Consider the following 11,318-nt stretch of genomic DNA (forward strand, 5'->3'; position numbering starts at 1 on the left):
TAAATCAAAATTAATTGACACAATCAATTAGAAACATCTAATGTGCTTCCAGTTTGTGAATAAGAAAATACAGTTACTTATATCTCTAAGAAGCATATTGCTTATCTATATCTAACTATCTATATATTTCACTATATGCATCACTTTTCTATCCTAGGCTAGGTATTGTGGGTGCATGGTTTTGTTTAGATGGGATATGTATGTATACATGTGTTGTGTTGTGTTGTGTATGTATTCTGGCTGCTGGAACACCTCAATTTATTATCTATATATATATATAAATATTTAAAAAATAAATATATATATATATGTGTATATATACATATATAGATAACTTTTACATCCTGTACCCTGGATATCGGGCTGATATGTGCAGCAGCCATTACTTTTTGGTGCAGCCATCCTTCCTTCAATCTGGGTTAAGGGGTCGAACACATTTCGTTGCTAGGAGGTTGCAGAAAGAACAATGAGTGGGTTTTGGCGAGGTGCCATTGGCCCGGCAAACTGACCCCTGACCTTCTAAAGTTACCAGAAGGCTGCAAAATGCTGTGCTATGCCTTTCCCTGCTGCAGAACAGTGGTAGCAGTTAAACAAAGTCCTTACTCAAGGCAAAGTGCAAAATGCTGCAAAACATACCCTTTTCAATAGTCTTTAGTTAAAGTATAAACTAAAGTACATGAAGTGAATGGCCTAAATATATTACCTCTTATGGACAAAGCATTGCAACACAATACGAATAAAGAATTGGGTTTATCTTCTGGATTCAATACGATTAATAATCACAGACCGTTACAGGAATAAGAGTCGCTGATTAGAGCCAACATCCAAAGAGTGCCACTTCCTTAATTTAGTCCTTCACATATCAGTTTGAGGACAAGTTGTGCAGGTCTCGCCAATCATTTCCTATTCAAAGGCAGCACGCATTGCCGCAATCCATGATTGCCTCTATCCTACACCGGCTCACCAAACCGGAGCCGGAGACACTGGAGCGCTCCAGCCCTACTGTGCTCAGCTCCAAACTTCTATTCTCTTCACGTTTTTGACCTGTGTAGCAGGTGATCACGTATCCGAACTGCGTTCAATCAAATAGATCGACGCAGATAATGCAGCCATGAAGCAACCGCCTCTGTCTTTCTCCCAGCCTCCATATTTGGCAGCAGAAGAAGAGCAGGGACCATGAGGTCGCTGGGATACAGGTGTGACAGCTCTCTGCACCGAAGGGCTGCCAGATACAATCAGAGAGGCAGCGTTTTCTTTTTATCAACACACACGGGGGTTGCGTCCGGTTCTGCCTCAAATCCGACTGGAGGACTTCTGAGTGATCACGTTGGATGAGTGGCTCCCATTGGTCGACGTGGTCCAGATGGAAGCCCCTGACCGCTGTCTCATTTAATCAGTGGACCGAAGGAGCCGTTTTCGCAAACTTCGCAAAATTTCCTCAGCGTTTAAATCCAGAAGTAGACTTGTTTGTGGATGGTTGGCTCTGACCGTGAACTCCCACATACTGCCAGTGCTGTTGCCTCGAGATGAGGAGCAGGGAAGGAGAAAACCGATGATGTTCACTTCAGAGGCCCGGATGTTAATGTCTCTACGGTTGCCTCTTGTCAGAATCCATGAAGGTGAAGACATGCTGGCTGAGCGGGCTTATCATCCAAGTGTCCCTTGGCCTTGCTATTTCGGGTCGCTGTTCTCAACCAGTCAACTCTTCTCTTGCCCTGAGAACAAAGGATACTTCTTCAAGATTATGCTGGTCTTGATCTGTGGCTGCAAAGCAATGTCAGCTTCTGAGGTAGCGCTACTCGTCCGCCCCGGCACGAGAGTAGTATTGAAGAGTGCATGCAAGGCCTTCCTCATCAGCCGCTCTGTATGGGTTTAGATGTAGGAATCTTACTATTTAAGAAAGAGATTTTGAAAAACAGCATGTAACCCAAACTACTGCTTATTTATTATACAACCTGTGATCTGTGATTGTAACTATATGCGAATAAAACATAAAAAAATGGACATTTGTTCATTCTTATCATTTTTACACCAATAAGCCAAACTGTGAAGTCACATACCAGTTAGTTTGTTTGTTAGTCAGTTTTCTAACAGTAAACGGGTTTAAATCAAACTCCATATTTTATGCTTGGATCATTATGCTTTAAACTGTCTGGTAATGTGGTGTAGAAGCTAGGGTGGTCCATCCCCATCCAGAAGCTACTGGCTTTGATCTCTGAGTCAGCAGTCTACCGCAAGGTATCCTTGATCTGAACTCGCTGTCAGTCGCTTTTGATAAAAGTTTCTGCTAAATGGTAAAAAAATAGAAAAAAAAATAGAAGAAAGAACCAGCATAGAAACCTTGCGTTAACCTACGGTGTGGGAATGAAATGTGAGACCCATCAGACCTGTCGACTTTAACATGGTGTCGTATCTCTGGTTGTTTCCCTGCAGAGCATGACGAGTGCCTGAGTGGAATGCACAACTGTGACGAAAACGCTCTGTGTTTCAACATGGTGGGAGGACACAGCTGCTCCTGCAAGCCCGGCTACACTGGCAACGGAACCGTCTGCAAGGGTAAGCATCAGCGACACCCCACCTGTGTTTTGAACGACCACACGCAACCAGACGTGTGTTTTACACTAGTGTACACCACCAGACATGTGTTTTACACTGGTGTACACCACCAGACATGTGTTTTACACTATTATACACCACCAGACATGTGTTTTACACTAGTGTACACCACCAGACATGTGTTTTAAACTAGTGCACACCACCAGACATGTGTTTTACACTAGTGTACACCGCCAGACATGTATTTACACTAGTGTACACCGCCAGACATGTGTTTTACACTAGTGTACACCGCCAGACATGTGTTCGATACAACCGGACGGAACTGGACATGTGTTTTACACTAGTGTACACCTAGCAGACACTACCAGACGTGTGTTTTACACAAGTGTACACCACCAGACATGTGTTTTACACGAGTGCAAACTACCAGACGTGTGTTTTACACTAGTGGACATGTGTTTTACACTAGTGTACACTAGCAGACACTAACAGACATGTGTTTTACATTAGCGGTCAATACCAGATGTGGGTTTTACACGAGTGTACACCACCAGACATGTGTTTTACACAAGTGTACAATACCATACGAGTGTTTTACACTAGTACCCTAGCGGACACCACCAGACGTGTGTCTTGCACTACTGGACACCACCAGACCTGTGTTTTACACCAAATGTTTGACTTGTCTTTGAAGTTCTTTTTATAGTAAAGCAAGTTTGACTTAAACAGAAAAGACACTGCCCTTAGTGCTACACACGCACACACACACACACACACACACACACACACACACACACACACACACACACACACACACACACACACACACACACACACACACACACACACACACATAGTAATAGTCTACTAGCATTGTCATTCTGATTAGCTCTCCCCAATTATTCTTTAGAAACACTTAATTTTCTTGTCGTTACTCCAATTTTGATTGCAATGCCTCCGTTTTTCTTAGCCCCACTGACGTTTTGAGTAAGAGTGCCTGCTAATCGACTACTAAATGCAATATTGAAATCCCATCGATCCTATCATAGCTATCATATTGATCCTCATGAACTCTGAACAAAACCACAACGTTATTGCCGCTCCTTTCACTGACTGACGCTTTGACCTTGCAGTCCTTGTTTTATCCCAACACCATGTAGGACAATGTCCATGTCGTTGTTTTTTCCCTCTTCACTGGTGTGTCAAAATATCCCAACGATTCAGTCAATCCCTCCACAAATAATGATGATTCTGTGCACATCAACGCAGGCCGATGAGCGATTTGTACGGCACGTCTGCCATAATGACTAACTCCTCTGAATTAGCTCTTTTTCTGTATTCAAATACGTAATGCTGTGGCTGGGCTGATTACATACTTAATGCTCGTTAATCTTGATGAGTAATGGCCGTTTTGTTTTTTGTTATTTATTCTTTTCCCCCGGTCGTTCTAGCGATGTGTGACGGACTGTGTCAGAACGGAGGCACGTGCGTCTCACCCAACAACTGCATTTGCCAGCAAGGCTTCACCGGAAGGAGGTGTGAGACAGGTAAGAGTGTTTTGTTTTATTCCCCCTTGAATCCTTCTGCCATGTCTGTCTCCCTTTCTCGCTCTGTCTTTATCTCTGTCTTTATCTCTGTCTCTGTCTCTCTCTCTCTCTCTCTCTCTCTCTCTCTCTCTCTCTCTCTCTCTCTCTCTCTCTCTCTCTCTCTCTCTCTCTCTCTCTCTCTCTCTCTCTCTCTATGTCTCTCCCTCTCGTTTTCCCCCTCTCCCCATCTCTCTCTATCTTTCTCTTTCTCTCACTCTATTTCTCTGTCTGTCCGTCCGTCTGTCTGTCTGTCTGTCTCTCCCTGAGGTTCTCCCCCTGTCTCCATCTCTTTCTTTACGTCTATCTGTGTCTCGTTCTCGCTGTCTCTCTCTGTCTCGTTCTCTCTCTTTCTTCCCCCCCTTCTCTCTTTCTCTCTCTCTCTTTCCCTCTCTCTCTCCTCTCTCGTTTCTACTTACTCCAAAGGGCTCTCGCTAGATTAATTGCACTGAATCACTTCCGAACGTGCGGTGAGAAGGACTGTTAATGCAGAACAAATAAGAAACCTTCATGGAGGCACTTTGGTCCTAAAGGCCTGCGCAAGTGTTCCCCGAAATAACCACAATATCCTCCAAAAACACAGCAATTATTCTTGCCGTACAGAGCTGTCTGCGACGCCTCCCCCCCCCCCCACCTCCCTCCCCCACCTCCCTCCCTCACCACAAAACAGCTGATGCAAAAATTGTTGCAAAGTTCTCAGCTCTCTCCAGCTGCTTCCACCGGCCCCATTGTCGTTTGTGGGCATTTTGTGTGCGAGCGAGAGCGTCTCCGCTGGACGTGTGCACGTGCGGGGGCCGACTGGCGTGCACTCCACGGTGAGTAATGATCCACCGCTGCCCTCCTCCGAAGGCCTTTCCAAAACGGCGGACGTGAACTGCAGTGGCAGCAGTACGCGATCCCGCCTCGCAACCGCGGGTCTCCGGGATTAATCAGCGTGACACACCTCCTCGTAACGGGCCCCTCTTCATCCCCTCCCGAGATTCACTGACGCGCAATCTTCCAGATGCTTTAAGCCCGACAGACAAGAGTGTGATGGTATTAAGCCTGGCGTCATCGGGTCGTTTTTCTGAACAGCTCTCATGCATAGAAATATGTGGGACTCATTGATGTCATTGATGAGAGGATGGGCGGCCAGGCGCCCTCTTGTCGGTGGTTCGGTGCATCCTGCTTCTGCCTTTGCCTCTATAGTGCAGGCATTAGGCTGGTTAACCTTTCTCTAACCCTGGCTGTCGTTGAAACTTGTACCAGAATATTGAGAATCGTACCCTTCTGCAGCCAATTGGTGTGTGTGTGTGTGTGTGTGTGTGTGTGTGTGTGTGTGTGTGTGTGTGTGTGTTTCACTCAATGGTGTAGTAGATTGTATGATAATAACAAGGAAATAGTTTGAGAGGCGTCACTCTATAGGTTTCTGATGGGAACTTTTCCACACACACACACACACACACACACACACACACACACACACACACACACACACACACACACACACACACACACACACACACACACACACACACACACACATGCGCTCTGGGCACAAACCCGAGCAGAACTGCCAATCATCTGAATCTGTCATCACGTCCCCATGCATTCTTTATGCCTTCATAACTTCCTCATGAAATAATGATTTTCAACGTCAATCACACCGTATCGCAGACTACGGAGACTATTACCTGCAGAAGTAATATCGACTTTACATCCCTGGCTAGGAAGCCCCTCTCCTCCATGGACTCAACCAGAGCAGCCTATGCATTTTTGAAACAGCCGGCCAGTGGCCATTCGAAGGGCCACACCCTTAGGCTCCAGGTGGAAGTGCCTTCAATGTGGTTCCTCGTCCTGTGGTCTGGCTCGCAAGGGTTGGATGCAGACCGACCTGCCGCCATTCTGTACCGAGGACAAATGGTTTCCTTAGCTCGGTCAGGATCTCAGTGGCGAGTTCGTCGCTGCATAATGTATTTTTAGAGGTCCCAAGAGTTTTATTTCATGAAGAAGTCCCGAAGGGTTGTACACTAATACGTTTTGGCTGTGGACTAGTGCAAGATGGTCATTCAATTCCCGCCTTCCCATGTGCCAAGTACGGATTGATTCCACTGTTGGTTGGAAGAAACCTCAAACAATGGCGGCAACCACAGAAATCCAATACAAATCCCTCAACATGGTGGTCTGGTCATTAACTGGTGACCCCAAAGATGCTAGGTTCATGCTCTATATTTTTGGTGTCTATGCCCTCCACATTAAGCCATGATGGCAGCAAAGCAGCCTCGGCAGAACCAGGGGAGGACGTGATAGAGGAGCTTTGCTGGCTTATTGCTTTCTGTATTGATTGCGCATAAAGGACCCCGTTTTTTTACGAGCATCCTTTTTACTGCCCGTCCTAAAACGTAAAGTAAATTAATTTCCTCAAGGTGCAGCTCGGTGTTCCCGCAAAGAGGAGGATAGTGATACTGTGTGTGCGTGTGCGTGTGTGTGTGTGTGTGTGTGTGTGTGTGTGTGTGTGTGTGTGTGTGTGGGGGCTTAGAATCATGTAGTACCACCATTAAACTTAACAAGCTATCCTCCCCGCCAATATTAGCAGGGCCTTCATATCCTTTAGCAAGAATGTCATGGAAGTCGTCTTGTGTAAACGGTCCTCATTAGTATCACAGTGCAAGCAAAGACTTTCCACTCACATTCCAGTTTCTGCAGGTTGTATCGCAGTAGTCGTCGTTCTTATTTTCAGAGCACTTTGGTCTTTGAGGTCACTCCAACCCTTCGCAGTTCTATCACAACGTGAATAGAGTCACACATGCGCACACGCGCCTACACACACACACACACACACACACACACACACACACACACACACACACACACACACACACACACACACACACACACACACACACACACACACACACACACACACACACACGTACAAACACACACACAAACACAAACAAACACACACACACCTACACAGGTGTGTCTCTCTCCTCTCTCCCAATATTCCCAACCTTCCCCCCTCTGTCTCGTCGTCTACTCCTCCAGTCCGGTCCGGTCTGGTCCGTGACAGCTCCTGCCCCTACATGGTCTGCTTCCTGAGGCTTCTTGCTCTCAATACACTCCTGCTTGATTATCTCATCCTGCTGTACCCCGACCGTCGCCATAGCAGCCGGTTCGAGACCGGGAGACGGCGGCTCTCGCTCTTCAGTCATTCGGGGTGATGGGCACCTCCTCCGTTGGACATCTCCCCCCCCCCATCCCCCCCGCCCGACCTCCCCGTCCCCCGTACACCGCATCCCAGTGGGTAGACCTGTCAACCGAAGCGGGCGTCCCCTGAGATGTATGGAGGTTAATGCACTGGAGGAGGAAGAGGAAGAGGAGGAAGAGGAGGAGGAGGAGGCTGCTTCAATGGCCGAGACAAGCCATTCCGGATCAGACGGACGGAGGGGAGCTGAGAGGAAGCGGGGAAGAGGGAGGCAACACAGGGCTGATTGAATAAGAGAGTGAGATGGAAGCAAAGAGCAGGAGTAGAGAGAGAAAGTAGGAGACTAGTAGATGAAGAGGCAGGAGGAGGAGTGTGTGACAGTTGCAGGATGTAAGGGGGGGTAGGGGGGTGGGGTTGGGGAGGGGGGGGGGCAGGAGGGAGGGGGCAGGGGGAGGGGGGGGGGGGAGACCACGTGAAGTGAATAGTTACCGAGATGTCGGTGGGAAACTGACAGATGCACAGATGGAGGGGAGAGAGAGAGAGTGTGAGAGAGTGAAACAGAGAGATAGTGAGAGAGAGAGAGAATGAGAGAGAGAGAGACAGAGACAGTGACAGTCAGGGAGAGACATTCAGAGAGTGAGAGACAGATATAGGGTGGTTGAGAGAGACCGAGAGAGAGAGAGAGATGGATAGGTGATTGGTTAGGGGTTCGTTGGGATGGTTTAAAGTAAGGAGAGGAGCCGGGGTGATATGAGGCGGAGGGATGAGGAGATGGAGGAGGAGGAGGGGGAGGAGTAGGAGGAGGAGGGGGAGGAACATGGAAAAGCTTTCAGGAGGACTCTGCGCTCCAACACCTACCAGAAACCCTCTGAGCTCAGAGTTCCCCGGGGACCCGGCCACTCCCGTTGCCACGGCAGCCCACTGACGGCCTGTCAGAGGAGAGAATGAGAGCTCTTCAAGGCACGCACACACACACACACACACACCCACACTAACACGTGCACATCTACACACACAATCACGAGCTCACACTCAGGAACAGCGCAGTGCATTTTTTATAGCCTTTTATTTTACAGCCCTAATCGCTCATGATGTTGTTACCGTGCAGGTGTGTGTGTGCGCGTGTGTGTGTGTGTGCATGTGTGTGAGTGAGTGTGTGTGTCATGTGTGTGTTCTTCATGTGCTTGTGTGCAGAGTGGGTTCTCTAGCTGCATCTGCTTTATCTGTTATGCGAGTGCACGCTATATACTTTAGTACAAGTACTATATCTTCTTCATATAGGGGCCCTAACATGTCCATAAAACTGGGAGTGTACAATAACTGTTTCACACAAGCTATATTCAGGCCCTCCGACGCATATATCTCTCAGGTTGACTTTGAAAAATACCATCTAATTAAATTGGATTTTTAATGGCTGGCCAATGAGAAGCACTGCTCGGTCTGACGCACAGCTGTCACTCCGTCCCAGCCCAGCCTACCAAAACCCGTCTGTTTGCCGTCTGAGTCGCCCTGCCCGTGTGTTTGTGTGTTGTCCGTGTAACGGCGTAAACACTTTGGAATGACATGGAGCTAGCAGAGAACTCTTGATGGCACATGAATTATGCAGCATACAGTCTGCACACGAAAAAACATTCAGCGCAGTTTAGGACCAAAAAATATAAATATATAACGTGATATATAACGTGGTGATAGCCATGTAATGTCCCCGAAACAAATGGGACCCAAACGCAAAGCGGTTGTTGTGCTGTTCTTCAACGGCTGGTCGACACGGGAGTACAAACGTGTTTATTACCCCGACCAGTGGAGCCATTGAATTATTCAGAGTTGACGGTCTGTGCTTAAGCTATTTGGGGTGCCTGGGTTGTTGAAATGTAAAGACCAACGCGTTTATCCCACAGGGAAACGACGCAGCCATCGCCAGCGATTCAAATTATTTCAAGATCTGATTTAAACTTCCCTTTGCAAAATAATAACAAAAGAAAAAAGGGCGACATTAAAGGACGCCCGCGTGACTAGCTCCGCTGTTAGCGTGTTCCGCAGTCGACCTCGCCACACAGCGTCTTCTCGCTCACTTCTGAAAAACATGGCGCCGTTGATGACGGCAGCAAACACCTGCCTAGATTCCTCTAAATATTCCCGTTCTTCTACTCTCCCTACTCCACGCTTGAAGTGTGGGCGGTTGGGGGAGAGGGAGGTCACTGTCAGCGGGGAAACGTTTACTGAGGCTTCTCCGCTTCTGATGTGTGTTTCGCTGAACTCCTTTAGAGATGCATAGAGAGCAGGTAGTCCTTCATCTGCCTTTTGTTTCCTGCTCATTACCATCCGCTTTCATGGTCGCAGAGCGAGATGGGGAAGTTATGCTGAGTCTGTTCGGGTTGCGGGGAGGTGGTTCGTATTATAGTATGTATTCCCAGCAGTGCTCCCAGGTTCTGTCGCCTCTGCAGGTGTAGGCTAAAACTGGCGCTTGCCTCTCTTCGCTGTGGGGGCATTTCTAAGGACAGTTGGGCTTATTTCTAGACAGAGGAGGAAGGAACCTTTCTGGTACAATTGATTGCATAGGAGTGGAGTGTCAATCGTTTCTCTCTCTCTCCGTTACTTTGACTGTGTGTGTCTCTCTCCCTGTATGGCTCTCTGTTCCCCTCTCTCTCTCTCTCTTCCTCATCTCTTTCTATCCCTGTCTGTGTCTTTCTATCTGTCTCTCTTCCTCTCTCTTCCTCTCTCTCCCGCTCTCTCCATCTCTCGTTCTCCTTCTAGTCTCTCGTCTCTTTCTATCCCTCTCTCTCTCTCTCTCTCTCTCTCTCTCTCTCCTCTCTCTCTCTCTCTCTCCCTCTCACTCGCACACTTTATTTGTTTGATGTAGATCATTTTATTTGTACTCTGATGGGCTTCACCCACTCACGGCCCTGGAGGGAGATGCAGTGTGCGAGTGCCGTCCAGAGGGCTCTGGTAGACACACTACTACGCTGTAGAAAGGAAGCTTTATTGACACGAGTTTCTAGTGAGCCCCGGTGTGCCGTCCACGGTTCATACGGTCTGAGGAAAATGGAGAAAATGGGAGACGGCGGAGAGTGAAGAGAAGGGAGAGAAGGAGAGAGAGACGTTAGTGTGCAGGCTGATGGAAACGGAAGGGGCGAGGTATGGATCGTTTTGGGTGACAAATGCATGTCGCGAGACTGGATCAGACGACACTTGTGTTTTTTCCGAGTACATCAACGGATAGGCGTACCGATCAAAAGAGACGTCGCAACACGACAAGGGACACCAAAAATGGAGATGAGAGGTATATTCAAAAACATGAAGGTAGGATGACAGCAGAGGAATGTTTGTTGTCAACAAACTTGGAGGAAAAGGGGGAGGGGGGGGGGGGGGGGGGGCTGGGAGGGGGGTAGGATGGCCGATGGATTCATGAGGTGCTTTGAAGTTGCGGATAAAGAGGGAGGCGTGGTGGAGCCGGCGAAGCCGCATCGACCGGCGCGGGAGGGCACTCCGGGGCCAGACAAACAATTTGTTCCCTCTGGCCCCCCGGACTCATTTACATGGAGGCCACGCTCCTGGAAGCCTAAACACACACAGAGGGCCCGACGCGGTGACAGGGACACACACGGCCACACACTCACACACACACACACACACACACACACACAGACACATAAGCATGGCCAAGCACACACATTAACGCAGATATAGACAGACGTACACACAAGTATGGTCACACACACACACTAACACAGATAAAGACACACACACACACACACACACACACACACACACACACACACACACACACACACACAAGCGCGGGGGCGGACGCAAACAGGTAAGAACACACATAAAGCATCCATGCTGTTATTGTGTCAGATAAATAACGAAACCAAGGTTTTCTAAAGTATTTTATAAAAACAGATGGTTTGCCTCGACTCAAAGGAAAGTGTGGGAGTCATTATAATCTCGAATCACAGTTACAAAACTCCATTTATCCTCACATTTTG

General features: G+C 48.0%; 1 protein-coding gene across 1 annotated transcript in view; it reads left to right on the forward strand.

The window, feature by feature from the left end:
* LOC130389080 (protein kinase C-binding protein NELL2-like) overlaps window positions 1-7,345 on the forward strand; it is a 31,746-nt gene extending 24,401 nt beyond the window's left edge. The window contains exons 4-7 of the mRNA XM_056598744.1: window positions 2,434-2,556; window positions 4,011-4,149; window positions 4,900-5,030; window positions 7,170-7,345. Of these exons, the coding sequence (XP_056454719.1) occupies window positions 2,434-2,556; window positions 4,011-4,149; window positions 4,900-5,030; window positions 7,170-7,345 (569 nt within the window). The remainder of the gene's footprint in view (window positions 1-2,433; window positions 2,557-4,010; window positions 4,150-4,899; window positions 5,031-7,169) is intronic.
* Window positions 7,346-11,318: the final 3,973 nt, after the last annotated feature.

This window comes from Gadus chalcogrammus, chromosome 9, assembly GCF_026213295.1.
Source record: "Gadus chalcogrammus isolate NIFS_2021 chromosome 9, NIFS_Gcha_1.0, whole genome shotgun sequence".
In the NCBI taxonomy this organism is placed as follows: domain Eukaryota; kingdom Metazoa; phylum Chordata; class Actinopteri; order Gadiformes; family Gadidae; genus Gadus; species Gadus chalcogrammus.